This window comes from Triturus cristatus, chromosome 4_1, assembly GCF_964204655.1.
Source record: "Triturus cristatus chromosome 4_1, aTriCri1.1, whole genome shotgun sequence".
NCBI lineage: Eukaryota > Metazoa > Chordata > Amphibia > Caudata > Salamandridae > Triturus > Triturus cristatus.
In genome coordinates this window covers 279,617,036-279,636,538 of record NC_140585.1, presented here as the reverse complement: position 1 = coordinate 279,636,538, position 19,503 = coordinate 279,617,036, and the positions used below count along the sequence as shown (strand labels likewise).

General features: G+C 43.5%; 1 protein-coding gene and 1 long non-coding RNA gene across 4 annotated transcripts in view; one reads left to right on the top strand and one right to left on the bottom strand.

Moving 5' to 3' along the window:
- The window catches only part of TBXAS1 (thromboxane A synthase 1), a 405,845-nt gene that overhangs the window by 137,674 nt on the left and 248,668 nt on the right, over positions 1–19,503 (bottom strand). For 2 of the 3 annotated variants that reach the window (XM_085652048.1, XM_085652049.1), the window contains one exon: positions 4,853–4,905. In XM_085652048.1, the coding sequence (XP_085508174.1) occupies positions 4,853–4,905 (53 nt within the window). Of the gene's footprint in view, positions 1–4,852; positions 4,906–5,009; positions 5,177–19,503 lie in introns of those variants that run through there. The other variant, XM_085652050.1, reaches the window with a different exon arrangement.
- LOC146854268 (uncharacterized) overlaps positions 1–19,503 on the top strand; it is a 51,828-nt gene that overhangs the window by 2,470 nt on the left and 29,855 nt on the right. The window contains exon 2 of the long non-coding RNA XR_014981187.1: positions 9,527–9,632. This is a non-coding gene — a long non-coding RNA (uncharacterized LOC146854268). The remainder of the gene's footprint in view (positions 1–9,526; positions 9,633–19,503) is intronic.

The following is a 19,503-nucleotide window of genomic DNA, read 5'->3' as shown; positions in this document are numbered from 1 at the left end:
GGATCTGGTAAGACTAATGTCCATCGGCTCCGTTTTGTGAAAGATAAATATTATGAAATAGGATTGGGGCATTTTTATGATAGTCCTAAAAGCATCCCACTGAACGCCAAAGTCATCATCAAAGACGTGTTACTTTCAAGGGGAAATATGCATAATCCTTACCAAGATGAGATCGGTCCCATGCACTTCTCCCCTGCCCCATTGCAATATTATTTAACATTCACCACTAATCTGCAGATTAGATTTTATTTAACTCGATTTTGGTTAGGTACTGTGCATTTTTTGCTAGTGTTTCCACGCCAGAGTGGTTGGGTGAATGATCTCTCACCTTGTCCATGTGATGATCTTACAAGCCAAAGCACTTTGCACTTTATCTTATTCTACACTGTTAGACTTGGCATCTTTTGGCGTGTTTCCCCTGAGTTTTTGCTTTCTGACCTCCCGTTTTTGACTGTTTTTGCTGGCGTAGTGTTTCTGCGTACTTATCTCACTGCTGATCAGTGGTAAAGTGCAAGTGCTCCTGTGGTAAATTGTGTTACGGAATAATGTTTCCATGATTGGATATTTGATTTACTCGTTAGTCCCTAGTAAAGTGCTCTGAGTGTGCCAGGGCCTGTGAATCAAATGCTACTAGTGGGCCTGCAACACTGATTGTGCCACCCACGTGAGTAGCCCTGAAAGGGTAACTCAGACCCGCCATTGCAGAGTCTGCACGCAGTTTGTATCTGCCATGTCGACTTGGCCAGTGCACACACTTGCCAGTCCCTCACCTTCCCTTTTCTTACATGTCAGCCACCCCTAAGGTACCCCTGTGGGCCGGGTGCAGTGTATGTGAAAGGTAGGACATGCCCTGGTGTGTGTGGCATGTCCTGATAGAGAATTACGGGCAATTTCCTTTTTCGCTACCTGTTTCCCATAGGACCGAATGGGGAGTTTGTTTATAACATCTTATTAACATAACTGGCCCGGGGAATTAGGAGGGAAAATAAAGTTTAGTATGCCTGAACTCAGAATCTAAAGATGCATCTTTTAGTGAAGGCGATTTTTACATTCTGTGTTTAAAAATACCACTTTTAGAAAGTAGATATTTTCTTGCTCAGTCATCCCGTGTGCCTCTGATGGAATGTGGATTGCCTGTCTGGGTTTTAGATGACAAAAGGCTGGGGAGCAGGAGTGGCTCCAGATAGTCTAGGCGGGTCAGGAAAGGGCTGAATAGGCCTGGCTGCAGTTCGGGAAAGGGGAGGAGATTTCCTTGCACCTCAAAGGGCCTGGTCTGCCTCTGACCATGCTGTCTCCACCTCCTGCCAGGAAGTCACACCAGAGAAGGCGGAACTGGTTCTGGCTGAGCACAGACACTCTCTGCCTAAGAGATCAAAGGATTTTGGGATATAAATATTGGGGCCCAGACCCCTGAACTTTAGAACTCTTTTGGATCAAGAAGACTGCCAAGAAGAAGAGCTGGAGAAGCTGTGAGGAGGAAATACCACTTTGCTGTGTGCTTTGCTGTGTTGGCCTGCAGTGGCTGCTTCTGTCTTGGGCAGTGAAAGGACTGGACTGAACTTTCTGCAATCTACTTTTGTGAGTTTTTCCAAGGGCTTGAGGTAGAGCTTGCCCCCTGTTCAAGAAGTCTCAGGAACAGCAAAGACTTCAAGCTCTTCTGCCCTCAGCGCTGGGAACTGTGTGTTTTGTGCTGCAACAGAAGAAAAGCAACCCGACGACGTCTACGCCGCCGACTCCGTGTCCTGAAGGCACTGCAGAGGGCAACACCGCACCACGACCCTAGCTACCAAGGGGGTGAGCAGGGGTTATTTTAGGAGTGTAACTCCCTTATCCTGACTAGAGGGGTGGTTTCTGCCTGGCTTTGGCACATGCCCTAGCCTACCAAAAAAAACACATTTTTAACAGGCACTTTATATGAAATGTCAAGGAGTAAATTTGTAATCCCACTGTTAAAGAAAATTCGCTCTTGTACATATGTTGATGGTTTTGAATTCTTGCACTCACTGGCTACCCTTGATATTTGTATTGCAGTAGATAATTATATAAAAATATCTTTGGCCAGAAGGAAACGTTACGAGTAAGAATTCCTTGAATTGTCTCACCGTAACCACTGTATTCAAAGAGTCGCATGTCCCTGGTATTTTATGAATTGTTTTCAACATAGTGTTCAGAACTGTTTATATGCTGTGATAATGTTTTTGTAAATCCTAATGGTGTTATGAATTGATACTAGATTGTTTTGATTGAATTTTAAGTAATATGCACTTTTGAAGGTTATGGATTTTAATCAACTTGGAAATTTTGGAGGTCTATTCACCTGCCATAAAGGCCACTAGAAAAGCACCTTAACTTAGAAATTGACATGGCTCACGGTTTCCCTTCGTGATGTTTTCAAGTGTCTGTTTAATTATTGTATGTTGACATTTGAAGCCATCACGTTTGCCCCAGTGAATGAATTTTAGTGAAGTATGTAACGTTATTGTATGGTAAATTGTCCTAGGCTGGAAATCGATGCTGCTGTTGTTGATGCACTGAATGACCTTTTTTGTACTCTTTTATGGCTGGTTAAGCCGAATAAAGATTTATTGATGATGATACAATATGGCTGTAGTCAGGACTTTGCTCCTGGCCAAGAACTACTTCTTTCTATGGATTTGTGTTAATGGATATTGGGAACACAGAAAATTATTTAGAAAGTGGTGCTATTGATGAAAATAAACTTTGAACTATTTCCTTTTCATTTATATAAACTCTTCTTAGACTGGGAATAGAACATGAAGGATTCTTAGACTGGACTATGTTAGGCATGCTCCATTTTGTGGACCCTTCAAACACAATAAATCCCAAAAAGATTCCTGTCTCCATACAGTCAAGCATAGTCCACGTTCACTCTGTCAAGTGCGTAGAGATAATGTCCCTCATGAATGGAGCGAATTACTGGTTGAGAAAAATGTACAGTCCTTATAAACAAGGTAGGCTAGCACGAACACAACCACAGAATGCAAGTGGTAAAAAGACCCGCTCCTTCAACTATAACCATCAGGTGCCACTTCTGCTAGTTCTCCTCAAACCGACTGACATGACCGTAGCCACACTCATGAAAGGCTTGGTGTGCCACTCAGGACCACAGAACTCATTTCAGGGTCTCAATCTACTTCCTACAGGCCCTCAGAGTACACACCGGATCTCATGTTTGCATAGTTGAAAATCAAAGGCACATAGACTCGCTATTAGCAGGCTGAAGGGGTGGGGCATATTCTCCCGAACTAAACAGGGACATAACTGGCCCAAATCTTTCCTCGCTTCATCTTCTCAACATCTCTGATCTTCCCATGCAATCATCACTTAATACCCATCTGATTGATAATGTGGACCAACTCATCATGTTGTACAGTGAGACAGCACTTCTGGAATCAACACAGCCAAGGAGGATCTCACAGAGAGAAATGTGAGAAGTGCTGGAGTGAGCAGCCCCCCACAGGGCCCTTTAAATCTTCGCTGCAACTTCAATGGATCACTGGAAAGATCCAACCCAAGATGCAATCTGCCTGGTGACCCGCAGGACTGGTTGAGCCACCACAGGAGGGGGCATTCTTTTCCCTACTTCACCCCCACAGTCTAAGGCAAGAGCAAAGATTGTTTTGCCATTTCTTGCAATGAATAAGACTAAATGTTACAGAGTGCGCAGGGAGCTCATGATTAAGTGAGTAGAGATTGTGAGAGTGGACCAGAGGCAGTGGAAATTCACATTCCACTGATTGTTGACAACTGTTACCGGCCACAGACTCCATTGACCCTGAATCAAAGTTTAAACACTGGCTGGACATTGATTTACTAAATATTATTTGGGCACTGATGGGTTCTGAGTTTCCTAACCCTACGTCACCGCCACCATCAAAAGCAAATATGGGGCTGCTCTGCTTCGCTACCCTAAGGGCACAGATGCCACCTGGTGATCAATTGTTGCTCCACTGACAGGTCATGCCCGCCGCAAGTAACTGCAGTTGACACAACGGGAGCGAAGTAGCCCCAGTCTATCCTTTGGTACCCAAAAGAGTGGATGTAAGGTAATATTTAGGGCCGCCATGCCACCACCCTGCTCCTGGACCGCCAAACTCGAATGCCGCCCGCCCACCAGATTACGAGTATTTTTGTTGTCTGGTGGCGGGCCGCGTAGCGGTCCTGCGGCTTTGCAGTGTAAAGGCTCATAGTCAACCTTAAACTGCACCACTGAGGGACCGTTAGAAGGAATGCACCATGTCACGCATTCCTCCCTGTGCAGGTACAAGGGGTGCAAAAATAGAGAGGGTCACAACATGTCCCCCTGCATGCACCCACTTGCCACAGGGCACCACCCAGCATATTGTGGCCCTCAGACCGCCGGTCTGCCAGCGGTCTTCTGTAGGTCCGACCGCCGTAGTTGTAATACATTGGTCGGACCACTGGTGCGGCAGTCACCAACCGCCACTGCACCTCCACCTCCTATGGACCGCCAAACTCGTAATTAGGCAATATAATATCCTTAATATAAATTGCATACATAAAATCCCATATTGCAAACATAAAACCCCAACACCCAAAAAATCAGAATGATGCAAAAATATTTACAATTTCTGGCATGCATCATGAAAGGGGTTCAAATGTTAATGGGTGGCACAGGAGGTATATTTGTTTTAGTTAGTCTTTTGGGGAGCTCTCTCACTCAAAGTCTCTAACACTCAGCAAGGGAAGTGCCTACAATCACAGCACGCGGATACCAAATTACCCTGCTGGCACCATCTGAAGACATGAGACCTGAAGTTACACAGCTGCCCCATTGACAACGCCAGAGCATGAGGGAGGTGCTGCTTACCCGCAGATCGGTCCGTAGGCCTTCATCAACGCGCGGTCGCCCTCCCAAAAGCCCTAAATGTAAGAAAAGGAACATATTTTGAGGTTTCTTTTAGCTTTAATATCTTCTTTTCATTAACAGAGGTCGAAAAATACTACCCAAACCACAGGATACGAACCAAAAGCACACACTGAAAAGCTCAGTAGCAGCCGGTGGCCTCTCTAAACAGACGCAGTGCCATAAATCTATGCAGAAGACCCACAACCACCCGCGACAGGCACGGGAATCAGAACCAGGCCCCCGCCTCTGCCGCTCCTCAGCACAGCTGCGCAGGAGGCTCACGACAAGGGCAGCAGCTTGTGAAAGGCCAACAAAGGCGCCTCTGAAGGTCTTCCCAGTCATAAGGGAAGCCACGTGATGCTCAGGAACTAATCCTCATTTACAAGGGGTAATTAGACACTAGGCTCGCTAATGCGCATGAGATAATGCGTAAAAGGATGCACATCTAATAACTAGAAGAGGAAGTATAGACTCGACTCGAACATGTACGTTCTGAGGAAGGTTGACAGGTTCTCACAACAGGGGGTGGGGGCACAACAAATAATCAAGCACTGACGGTAGGTTTTACTTCTGTGTAGTGCCTGCACACAGAGACAGACAGCATACGGGCACACATACGTAGGCAATCAGGAACTCATGCACACAAAGGCAGCACACTTAGAAGCACCCATGAACACCACAGAAAGAGGGCTGAATGAGAACAGGAGGATACATTGATGGATGGAACGAATGGGTGTAGATGGATGAATGCTTGGGTCAGACTCAGAGAAGATTATTTAATGCATGGGGTGAGGGTGGATGGAGGGGAATAAGTAAATGTATTGAGGGGACTGGATGATTGGAGGGGGTTACATGTTTGATTCTAAATGAACAATACCCCCCCTTAGGTGTTCCAATGAGATGTCTACTAAATTGTATTCATTGGAGTCAGTTGACGACTTCATTTTCTATCGAAGTTTGTCTCGTGGCTACTCACACCCCAGGGAGTTGCGTCATTAGAACTTTGTCGTTGTGTTTGTCATTCCCTATTGCTTCGGTGTAGGCTTTTCTTTATCTCCCTTTCCCCCAGTGTGTTTTGGCATGCAGAGCTGGACCAGTTAACTGAGGGGTGTGAAACTTTCAGATTTGATATAGAATTTGTACATAGCTCAGTATTAATGATACGGACATTATCTTAAGATAAGAAGATCATTCCACCTGGTGAAATCACGAGCAGCCAGGCCTCTTTCCTTGTTTGTTTCTACCGTGGGAGAGCAAACAATGCTCCCCGCTGCCAGAACTCAGCTTCCGCTTCCCTCTGCTACTCCCTCCCCCCACCCCCAACAGCACTTCCAGGGAGCAGGTGGTAAATGTATGTGTTAAACCCCATGGAACTGTGACTACTGTGTGGTCTTACGGACATTAAATCTGATCCCACATGCGTATTCCCCATTTTATGGGGTTCAACTCATAACTTCGCTCTACTAACTTGGTGTTACTGAGTGGTTAGGTTAGTTCGGCAAGCAGACTTTGCAGCCCACCAGTACCGTGCAGCTTGTATTCAGTACAAGAGAGCAGTCTGGCGCTGCAATAACCTGTCAGGGCTGTGCCAGACCCACAAGCAGAGTTCCTTTTTTGTTCTTTACACATACAATTGCTAGCCAATGCACCCACTTCTCATTTCTGAATTTCTGTCAACTTTTGCAATTTTTGACCTCTTCAGAGATCATGGTTTTTCATTCAAATACCATTTAAAAATACGTCCTGGTCTCTCTGTAGTCACTTTACAATAATTCTTACCCTTTTTATAGCGCACCTAACAAACTAGAACGCCTCAAAGCACTACAGGCAAGCATTAATGATGTCCTAATAGAGGAGATACCGATCTGAGCGACCTCAGAAGGATGAGACGGAGCTTTCCACGTCTCTCTCTCTAGCCAAAGAAGGCCTCTGCATGATCTGGAATCCTCTTTATGACTAGTTTATGATTGCAGAACAGGTGATGCTCGGGTCTGACCCAAGAATGATGGAGGCGTCAGTATCCCTGCCAGATGCCAGGCAGCAGTGTGGTCCTTATTTATTTTATTCTTGTATGTGTTTATACAGCGCTGCTCCACGCTGAAGGATATCAGAGGGGTTCTATTATGTAGAACGGGATCCTTATAATTCATGTAGCTGGGAAGAAATCATGGTTATGTTAGCAAGGCGAGATGGTGACCAAAGGAGAAAGGTGTAGGGCTGGGGCTTGGATTGCCCCGCTAGCTCAGCCAGAAGAGCAACACATATTCCTACTACTATATTTGGAGGGCTGGAAATGTCCCTGGTTGGAGATTAAAAGGGGCTAAAGAAGGAAAGGCTATTAAGTTCCTGCAGAGTGGCATCAGAGGTGGATTCATTCACAGCTCAGAAGGGACCGTGTTCCAGAATAAGGGACCTGTCTCCGTGGGAGTTTGCTTCCGTGTGTGCTTGGTTCTAAGGTTCGGTGTTTTCAGCAGCAGGAACTTGTACTTCTGTTTGTCTTCGAAGATGGGTTGAAGGGGGGAGACAAGGGCCGATCTGTATGGATGAAGAGCTTTGAACGTGGAGTAGGTGACTCAATATCACCCGAGGGTGAGAGAGCAGCCATTGCAGTGTCAGCAGTCTCGCCCCTTGACTGCTGCTGTCATTGATTGGGTTCATCTCAATGTCAATTTAACTTCCAGGTCGTGGGCATCCAGCTATGGAATTGTAGTGTGTGGTGTAGGTAAAACCGGTTTCACAGCCTCTCAGATAGGGACATCCTTCCCTCAGAAACACAGGCAGAAACCTAAGTAAAGTGCCAGATAATAAGTTATCAATGAAAGGCCAGGTTACGTCCACCCGAGGCCCGTGTTTCGTTACAATGCGCCTTCTCAGGAGGATGTTTCAGGGGCTTCCGCTGAGCTCTCAAAAAACCTTATCCAAGCAACGATAGTCAGCCACCTTGATCATGGAAGTGCTCTTGTTGTAGCTTCCAACAAGTCCCTTCTATCCAAAATGCAGGTGGTCCAAAACACTGCCGCTGGCCTGGTTAATGAACTGCCACCAGGCACGCCTGCAGGCCCACTGCTCAGAGCCCTCCAATGGCTGTCTATAAGGGAAAGAGCACTGTTCAAACTACTCTAACTCATAAAGCCTGGTCAGGCAACAGACCCAAATATTTACAGGAAAAACTCAGCCTTTATCTCCCCAGAAGAAATCTTAGATCAAAAAATCAATTTCATCTATGCCCCCGGCATATTTTAATGTCCAGGGACGGTGGCCAAGAAGTCCCTTTATCATCCGGCATGCGCTGCCTTCCCTGGTTTTAAAAAACATCTCAAGAGCTGGCTGTTCTAATGGTTGCTTCTCCATCTGTCTGTCGCCACACCACCAAGATACCAAGATGCCCCTCCGGGTGCAAGTCATTACACTATATAAGAGCCCATTATCATAACATAATACAACATGAGTTATTTTAATGCACGAGTCCCAAGGGTACTCAAGCCATCATCATCATCACTTTATGCCCATGGCAGGAACTAAAACACACACCGGTTAACCAGGTGGCTTTCGGGTGAAGGCGCGGCCAGGTGTTTAATAGGGTGCTACCATAAAGGTGAGTGGAGGAAAATGTTTAGGCGGGTGATGGTGATGCAGGTTTGAAACGAGGGTGACCTAATGGAAGTGGATAGAGGCCCTAGCAACCGCCTCAGGGGTCCCAGCGGTGTGGGTGGTGGTGGCACTAGGATGTGTTCATCACAGGACCCCTTCATCTCACCTCTCTCAGGCCTGCGTGGAACCCCCGCCTTATTTATTCATTGGCCGTTTTAGGTACTGCAAACTGGACCTATCAAGGTGACGGAGCGCTTTACAATGGGTAGCAATTGGTTGAGCAGTGTTGCAACATAATATTATGCAACTGAACAAAAATCCGAAACAGGCAAACTTCTCCTTTGCTGTCATTTGGTGTCATTTAGAGAGACGTATAGTCATGGTTACTGGAATTATGTGATTTTGTGGATGTAGAGTTTTCTGTATAATTGTGGGCTTGCTGCATTTGCCACATAATCATCACCTGCTGCATAATCTGCAGATTTTAATAAAAAACAATTGTTTCTAGCTCAAACTGATCAAAAGTTGCTAAAGAAAGTGGCAATATTGTTGCCGCAACACGGAAGACCCTTTACAAAGGCTGACTGGTCACCTTCCTGTTGCTTATTGCTGTATTTGGGAATTAAACTGACACTATTGAGGTGAAACCTTTGCGCAGTGTTTGAAAATGTAAGAAAATAAAGTAATACTATCACTAAACGTGTTGTATTATGCAGTATATTTTGCCTTTGTTTTCATGCCGCATAATTTGTTCATCCCCTGCTGCTTAATTTGGGCGTCCCCTGCCATATAATCCCAGTGGCTCAGTGTATAGTTAGGAGTGCCGCAATAATCAACCAATGTATTCATCCACACTTGACTCAGCGAGCCCCGTGAGTCTCCTCTCTAATGGCTTTACCTTGTGTTATCATAAGTCATTCCGTTCAAACATTATTATCCCTAGTTTCTTCTTGAAGAATGTGTAGGTGGGGAGTGTTCTGCGATCCTACGTGCATTTTCTGACTGAGAAATATTGTTTGTTTTAAAGTGTTTTCTTTCTTGAAGGTCGGGATTTCAGGCAAGAGCCTCTCTGGGAGCGTTTTAGGTCAGGTGTGCTCAATTTGCAGGCCCGGAAGTGATGGATTCCTGCGTGGACAGCTTTGTATGTAAGGTAGGCTAGCGAATTATCCACTTGCCTCAACTCACTGGAGATTAAGCAGAATCCACAGAGAAGATATATAATCACATTGTCTCCACCCTGTCATGAGCCTGCCAACTGCATGCATGCGGTGTTGGATATGTGATCTCACAGTTTCGTCCCTGTTACGAGCCTGGCCACTGCATGCATGCGGTGTTGGATATGTGATCATATTGTCTTGTCCCGGTAATTAAATTGGCCACAGCATGTGGTGTCTCGTCTCTAGGAGCTGCATGCATGCGGTGTTGGATGTGTGATCCTGTTGTCTCGTCTCTAGGAGCTGCATGCATGCGGTGCTGGATGTGTGATCCCGTTGTCTCGTCTCTAGGAGCTGCAGGCATGCGGTGATGGATGTGTGATCCCGTTGTCTCGTCTCTAGGAGCTGCATGCATGTGGTGTTGGATGTGTGATCCTGTTGTCTCGTCTCTAGGAGCTGCATGCATGCGGTGCTGGATGTGTGATCCCGTTGTCTCGTATCTAGGAGCTGCATGCATGCGGTGCTGGATGTGTCATCCCGTTGTCTCATCTCTAGGAGCTGCATGCATGCAGTGCTGTATGTGTCATCCCGTTGTCTCCTCTATAGGAGCTGCATGCATGCGATGCTGGATGTATGATCCCGTTGTCTCGTCTCTAGGAGCTGCATGCATGCAGTGCTGGATGTGTTGTCCCGTTGTCTCGTCTCTAGGAGCTGCATGCATGCGGTGCTGGATGCGTCATCCCGTTGTCTCCTCTCCAGTAGCTGCATGAATGCGGTGCTGGATGTGTCATCCCGTTGTCTCCTCTCTAGGAGCTGCATGCAGGCGGTGCTGGATATGTGATCCCATTGTCTCTTCTCTAGGAGCTGCATGCATGCGGTATTGGATGTGTCATCCTGTTGTCTCGTCTCTAGGAGCTGCATGCATGCGGTGCTGGATGTGTCATACCGTTGTCTCCTCTCTAGGAGCTGCATGCATGCGGTGCTGGATGTGTCATCCCGTTGTCTCCTCTCTAGGAGCTGCATGCATGCGGTGCTGGATGTGTCATCCCGTTGTCTCCTCTCTAGTAGCTACATGAATGCGGTGCTTGATGTGTCATCCCGTTGTCTCCTCTCTAAGAGATGCATACAAGCGGTGCTGGATGTGTGATCCCATTGTCTCATCTCTAGGAGCTGCATGCAAGTGGTGTTGGATGTGTGATCCCGTTGTCTCGTCTCTAGGAGCTGCTTGCATGCGGTGTTGGAAGTGTGATCCCGTTGTCTCGTCTCTAGGAGCTGCATGCAAGTGGTGTTGGATGTGTGATCCTGTTGTCTCGTCTCTAGGAGCTGCTTGCATGTGGTGTTGGAAGTGTGATCCCGTTGTCTCGTCTCTAGGAGCTGCATGCATGCGGTGTTGGATGTGTGATCCCATTGTCTCGTCTCTAGGAGCTGCATGCATGCGGTGTCAGATGTGTGATCACGTTGTCTCATCCCTGTTATGAGCCTGGCCAAGGCATGCATGCAGGGTTGGATATGTGATCACGTTGTCGTGTCCCTGTTATGAGCCTGGTCATGCAGTGCTGAATATGTGATCCCATTGTCTTGTCTCTGTTATGAAAGTGGCCATTGCATGCATGCGGTGTTGGATGTGTGATCCCATTGGCTCGTGTCTGGACGCTGCATGCATGCTGTGTTAGATGTGTGATCACGTTGTCTCGTCTCTGGCCGCTGCATGCATGCGGTGTTTCTTTGAGAGCCAGGTTTCCTTCTGATGTATCCATAACTGACCCAAAGAAGGTGGTGCGTCATTGCTAGCTGGACTCCAGCTGGTGTATTTCCTATCTGAGCCTTCACAATCACTGAGGCAACAGCCCTTGCCCTCACCCACTCCCAGGAGGGGCTCTCAAGTGGGAACACTATGCTTTGTTCTAAAGAACCTCCAATTATCTGTAGTTCCAAAATGGCCGCGCTTCAGCCACACAGACAGACCCAAAACTGCTCTTGTAAATTTCCACAGCATCTTTTGCAACCACTCAACAGACTTCCGATTGCAAGCCAGGACCCCACCTGCAGACCGGGACAAGGCCCTTTAGTCTGACAGAACTTGCTGTCACAGCACCCTGGGTGGGTCAGTCCATGGGGTAGCTGTCAATGATGCAGCTAGTGCAAGGGCCCTGGTGCACCGAGCATTGAGGGACGAACTGCACCAACTTCTGAGCTGTGGTTACGCCTTTTCTGTGTGTCCGATTAATAGACACATTTAGTATTGGGCAAGGTCATTACCTTGATTCACCAAAATGGTGGGCGTAGTGGAAGTTACATTACAAAACATTTGAGACCCCAATGACACCATATTCTAAGCTGATCTACATCCTTCTTCTTACTACTGAGAAGTTTGAGGGGAGGTCAAGGAGTCTAAACAACAGAAAACACATATTGATATCGGCTTCCTTTTCCTGCATCCATATTTCTTATTTAATTTAAATTATATGAAAACAACACAGAAATACAAAGAAAAATACTGCTAACGGAAAAAGGATAAAAAGAGTCAAATCGAGGTATTTAAACAGCAAAAGCTACCCAAAAACATAAAATCCATAAGCAAAGTATTAATTACTACATAGCAGGAAGAAAGAGAGGGACAAAGGAAATTAACATACCACATCTGGGCTCATTAATTAATGCATGGACACTTTCAGTCGTAGTCTTGCTTGAGGAAGGCCGGGAGGCAGCTAAAGATATCTGGACCTCAGATCCCTAACAAGTTATCAGAACATCTCCAAGTCCTCGTCTGACAGGACTATTGATGCTCTGTTCTCCTTGTTGGCCTGGGTTCTGAGTCTACTACCAATATGCCATCCACGTGCCACCTACATATGGCGCAGATAGGACAGTTCATCAGTAAGTCCAACACTCTTTCCATCTGATCTGGGTAACAGACGCACAGTGTGTCCACAGAATGGTCACTTGGGGTACGCGCATTGAATTTAATTGGGAAAATGTTCAAACTTACCAGCGTAAAAAGGCTTCTTTCTTCCATGTTATTTAAGTTGCTGAATATGGTTGGGGCTTACTGCTCACCCCGACTATACCATGCGAGTCTGCTGGCGCAGCGGAATGCGGATTAATGCATCCACCCTAGGGATCTGTGTTTGAGCACCCAGACTCAAAGTGTGGGCTGTACTAACACTAAGAGTGGAAGAGGAGCAATTTTCAGAATCAGTGTGAAAATGACTTGTGAGGGCCCCCTTCACTGCATAACAAGGTGTGCCAATTTTCTGAACAGCTTGTTGCCAGTGGTGCATTTTAAAACACACTTGGCCACTGACATTGGTGCAAGCTCAACATCCTTGGACAGTGGTAAAGATTCACCTCAAGCAGTATCAAGAGAATGAATGGGAAATGTTGCATGGTAACACACATTGGGCCTGTACACCTCTTTGTATTTGACATTTTGGGTTCTAGTTTCAGTGAGAATCAGTAAGAAAGGGTGCATCCCAAAACACACTGTGCATTGGGCTCAACCTAGTAGGACTGTGAGAAAAACCTTTACACGTTATCTGTGAACCCCCGCTCAAATGAGGTTTAGGGAAATTAGTAGCAAATGGCCCAGTATAACCACATTTCTTTAGTTATTGTCTTGTTCAAGCTGCATTCCCCAGCACATATTACCTATAACTTGAAGGAATGATCCTTCATATCTACACTCTAAAGCACACATGAAGCAGTACTGTATGCTAATCATTAGTTCCAGCTCCCTTCAACTATTTGACGTTGATATATTTTGGAAACTCCATATATTCCAAAATTTAGCCTACGCTTGTAAAGATGCTGGCACTAATAATGCATGAATCACATAAAATGTGATTATCTATGGTTCCTTCACAATGAGACTACATTCTAACAAATGAATACAGATTCACTCTAATCAATGTAAATTTCAACCAACAAAATACATTTGAACCAAACAATGTATAATTGTACCAGAAAACATACATTTAGATCAGTGAATATACATTCACATAAATAAAAGGGCATTTATACAGTACCCACACAACATCACAGTTAAAGGAGACAACAACATGTTTATGAAGGTAGAGACCATAAAAAAGGCACATTCAGTCAGAAAACACAATATAAAAACACAGGATTACAGGCAGTGCACTTTACTGGACAAACATTAAAAGGATACAGACTCAGACTGCACTACATAAGTCTACTTAGTCACTGACAAACACATACACCAGTGTTTTCAACAAGTTGGGAACACAATGAAAGGATACTAAAACATCTAAAAATATATTGTAAATGTATTAAACTATGTCTGTTAAAGTGTTTTGAATTAAACTCATAATACTACTACACAAAACCATTATCAAATCCTGCCTGACCACCAGTACTACAGTCATGATTGTGCATTATTTGGGAAATTAAGATATTTGTATAATTCTGGCTTTTTTTCCTTGTTAATAAAAACACTTTACCTACTATGTTTTAAATCTCTTGAGACTGTTTTCAAGTGTTGTAGTCTGTATCTGTTGAAACCTTTCTCCTTTCATTTAACAACTATTTGGCTAAGTGACGAACATAAGTGTAAAATTATGAGCAAAGATTTACTCCTCTGCCTGAATGTTTTAATATGTTTATTTCCTACTCACCAATATTCCAGGCAGTATGCCTGGAAAGCTGTGCCAGTTGCAGGTTTCCAGGAATATTACTGGAAATGTCATGTGTCATCCCGCAGAGTATTACTCCAGCTGTGTGGAGTTCTTCATAATGGACAGGTCTGCTCTGAGGGATTGGATTATCTTGTGCAAATGGAAACCTTTATATCCCACCGGAAAAACATTTCTCCCATGGAGAAAATCCTTCCCCTAGAACCCCACCTAATGTGGAAGTGATCCATCTCCTTTCCATCCTGGAAGGGAATTTACTTCTATCCTTGCCTGGAGTCAATCTCCAACCGCTGCCAAAGTGGAAAGGGGTTAGATCACAGTCTGTGAACGCCCACAAGCATACGACTGTGGGCATACTCAAACTTCAAGGCAAACCGTGGCCTGTAGCTCCCATTTATCACCCTAAGCTGGATTTACTACAGCAGATTTTAGTGCTCTTGTGAAATCTGCAGTACAAGAACCATTTAGATCCGCCAGGATTCCCTTTTTGAATTCCTGGTGTGAAAAGGGTAGGTTTGGTTGTAAATGTACATTTACAACCAAATTTACCTTTGTAAACTGTGCCATATGTACATTTGCAACCATGTGTTGTACATAGCTCTAGTCACACAATTTTCAGCACTGTAGATTGCAAGTGTTCTGGCATCAACTCATTGATATCCATTTTACCAATTTCAGAAGGATGAAAAGCTGTGATAACTCTCCTAAAATCCCAAACCGCTAGGTATATGAAATAATGCACCATCAAGAGTTAAATAGAAGTAAAATGTATTGAGAGAAAGAGCGGAGCATACATCAACTGTCCCCAACCATCCGCTCACATCTTTATATAGCAGTGGCCTCACAAATGTTAACATTCGAATGCGCGAGGCACAACATTCCAGGATTCTGAGTTACATCATTACACTTCCCCATATCTGTAAAATAAGAATAAAACAATGCAACTTAAACTTAGCTTTTACACAGGTAAATAAAATGTGTGTTACAGGGTGCAAAAACTCAATATGACAATTACAAAGAGAATATTGTGTTGCAAGGAGTGCTTAAATACAGAAAAACATAAATAAACTAGGCAATCAGTACAAGACAAATTCAGAAGCCTTCCTGGTACTTCATCACTTTCTTCTCCTTCCTACATGTTAAAACTTACGAGTCCTCACTTGCTCTCTTCACTCATTCACAACATCCATGAAATAACTCCCTGACTCCAACAGGGTTTCCCCGTTACATGGAAACTTATGTGAAATCTTAGAAATCTTGTTAACATTCCATCACTTTCCATCAACCAAGCATACAAAATTCCTCCCAATTTACCATCTTTGAAAGGTTTGGAAAACGTTGAAGAGCCTTTCACCTGGAACTTAGGTATTTTAATTCTGACTAAATTGAATGAATTGATATCAGCTTTAACAATACCTGGTTTGTTTTGTAATATTTGTTTATGTTTTTCCTGACTTAATTTGATTCTGTTTTGGAGATCTGTACTTATATGGCCACTATCCACATGAATATTTTAAAACATTTGCATCCAAGATTAACATAATGACGACTGGGAACGCCTGACTCACATTAGAGAAAGGTTTCTCATTGATTACAGAATGAGGAATGTTCCTGTAAGTTCAAGTTGTCTTACTGTGAGCTCAAGTCATGTATATGAACGCTTTTAAAAATTACAATTAACTCTTTCTGCCATTTGCCTGTGGATGGTATAAAGCAGTTTGTTTGTGTTGAATAACACAATCCATAAGAAGAGAATTCATGGTGGATGAAGTAAATGGAACACCATTAACCTTAATGATAATGGAAGGGCAACCAGTTCTCACAAAAATACCTTGCACGAATTCAATTACGGAAGACATATTAGCATCTTCGACAAACTTCCATTCAAACCATTTTGTGTACTAATGACAGATTGAAATTAAATATCTAGTTACTGGCTTAACTTTGATGAAAGGACCTAACAAAATCAATACCCGAAGTATGCTATGGCTTCATAGGACACAGTAACTCATCTTCCACAGAAAAGTATCCCTGATTTTCCAGAGGGATTGCATAGACAAAAAAAATACTTTTTTTCTTTGGGCCAACCTTGTTCAATCAAACGTGAAACCTCTTTTACTTTCTGATCATTGTGCAAACACTCAATTCACTTATCCTCATTAATACTTCATTCTATGCATTCACCACTTCTGCAGTTGCGATTATATAATTTTTTAGATCATCTTCAATACACTCACCATCATCTTTTATTAGTACATGAGATAAACAATTGGCACACACACACTTTTTTATGACTATGGTGTATATCAAATTGATATTAATTTATAGATGATAAACTTCTTAAATGTGCTGAATAGTCTTTTCACCTGATAAATTTAGACCGAAAGGTTTGTGATCGGTTAAAATAATTAATCTTTTACTCAAAATAAACTGCTTAACCTTTTTCACTGCCCACATACATGCTAAAGGTGCTTTTTCTATTATGGAATATTTATGTTTCGTTAGCTTAAAGGCTTTTGATGAATATACCATGGCATTATCTGTCCCCAGCAAATGCTGACTGAGTGCTGCACCAATACCATAATATCGAACACATAATCTCTGGATAGAAGAGTTTTAACGCTTTATTGCAGCTAAAGTAGCTTTTAATTTCCTCAAATTGTTTTTTTCTTCATTGCATTCATAAGGAGATATTTTTAATAACTGTCCCAGGAGCTTAACACTAGCATCAACAAGATTTTTCTTGGAAATGTTCCCTCACCAGATATTAAATGGTCTAAATATTCAGTTTCCATTTTTGCAATGCACATTTCTACCTTTGCAAAGTTATTATTCTTTCTTTAAGAAAGATAAAGCCTTTTCAGTAACATTGTGTTCAGTTTTATTCTCACCAAACACAGGAATGTCATCCTGGAAAGCAATCATGCCAATGATATCATGAAACAGGTTATGCATCAACCTCTGAAAAATGTGGGTGGCAGATGCCAGAGTAAATGGCATTCTTTTAAATCTGTAGGCACCATCAGGGATAACAAATGTAGGAAGGCCACATGAACTTCTTTTTAACACAATTTGGAGGTATGCACTTTTTAAATCTAAAGTACCACTTGGCACCATGTAGGGAGTAACAAGATCATTAATTTTAGATAATGGGTGACAATCTGCAATAATGTTATGATTTAGTAACCTAAAATCAATGTATAACCTGATTTCACAGCTATTCTTTAAAGCTACTACAACAGGGGAAAGCCATGTAGAGGATTCAATTGATTCTATTATGTCATTTTCACAGGTCTTGTTTAGCATATTAGTTACCGCAAGTTGTACAGATAATGGCATATCACAAACTTTATTTTTTACAGGAAGACTGGTCTTTTTCAGTTAAATGGCATGTTAAAATCCTTCCAATGTGCCTACTTTGTCACTGAAAACTTCTTTATATTTCTGCTCTGCACATTAGACTATGTGGAATTCAATACTCCCACTGCGTATGCTTGTGGGTCAGTACACGGATCATATTTAATTTTTAGATTTCCCAAATGATGCCTACCGATGATGTTCATACATCGTCCAAAAAACAACAAACTTGATGCTCAGACTTAATATCAGATTCCCTCAACATGGTGCATGAGACATGGGTATTGCAAGCAATGTTTTGACTGTATGTGATTATTTCACATACAGTCCTGACATTGAGATTTGTGCATTATAAAAAGCGTGCAGCTGACTTGTCAAAATGACTATAAAGTGTAGGGAAGAAATAAGGCTGGGCAAAGTGGTAAAGTGAGGAAACGATTTGCGAGACAGAAAGAAGAGCAAGAGAGAGAAAAAGAGAGAATGTCTAGTGAAAGAAAAGACTAGACAGTTGGCACTGGAGATGATGGAAGCTGAAGTTAAATCTACTGAATGTAGGGGAGCTCTGATCTAAGAGTTCAGGTTCTTTAGGTTGTGTGGTGGTCTAGGGATCCTCTGCCATAGATGAAAGAGCCATAAACATCATCAGTGCGTATTTTGTAAAAGAATAAGTGGTGGGGTCCAAAGTTTTGCTCAGAAGCCCGTGGATTGTGCTATCAAAGGTCACAGGGTGTAGTCTTGATTCAATCTCATGCCTCTTTAATCCACCACCAGACACTCCCTGGCTCATTAGATCACTCTTGCAAGTTGCTTTTCACCCCTGTTTTCTCCCTTTGTCACAGTTTTTCCATCTTTTGCTTTCTCCTTCTTTCCTCCTTTTGTGTTTTTGACTCTCTTGCGCTGGATCAAAGTTTGATGAGGAAAAATAAATGCTGGTCCCCAAAAATGAACGCTGGTGGGCCCCACCTTCAACCAACAGCTCAAATTAAGCACTGGACATCACACCTCTACATCCGCTGTGACCACCTTACCCCGCCTTCTTCTCCTCTCAGGTAGACTATGATACAAGAATCTCAGAAGTTAAGCTGGGAAGGTTTGGGCCTGTTTAGTCCATAGGTGAGAAGGCAGCTGTAGGACCGTGAGTTGTTGAGAATTGTGGTGTTGTGTCCATGTTGAAGTTGAGAATTGAATTGCCTTATTACGTATATTGCAGTGGTTTGAGTGTAAGAAATTAGATTATTGGTTGGGGGGGGTGGATGCCCCACTCAGGCAACAACCACAGTCCTTCTCAGGGGGGACCACATAAGTCACTAAATTAACCTGTGCGCAAATCTCTAGTAGCTTGGCACAAAAGCAGTCAGGCTTAATTTCGAGACATTGTGTAAAGTATTTATGCAGCACACAAACAGTAATACTATGAAAACACAACGAAAATCACACACCAATTTAGAAGAGCAAAGTACAATTTAATAAATAAAATGTCACCAAAACAACAAAAATCTAATTAAAGAAAAATAGTGCCAAAAGGTGCAAAGCACCAACTGAAGGTACCTGGTCGCATTGGACCAGGACAAAGTCACAAGTTCAGGTCGAGCACAAAGAAGCACAGGCCGGGCACAGGACCAAGTTTGGCCCACTGAGAATTGTTCCTTATGTCCTTGGTACACTGACTGTATTGTGTTGCTTTGCGTCACTTTGAGCCGGATTTGGTGGAATCTTCAGTTAGATTGGTACAGCAGCTTTAACCCCACTTCCAAGGGTCCAAGACTGGAGGGCACCACTTGTAGGGTAAGGAATCACTCACGCTTGATATAGGTACAGGGTCAAGATGTTTGGAGACTTTTCTGTCCATAAGGCTCTG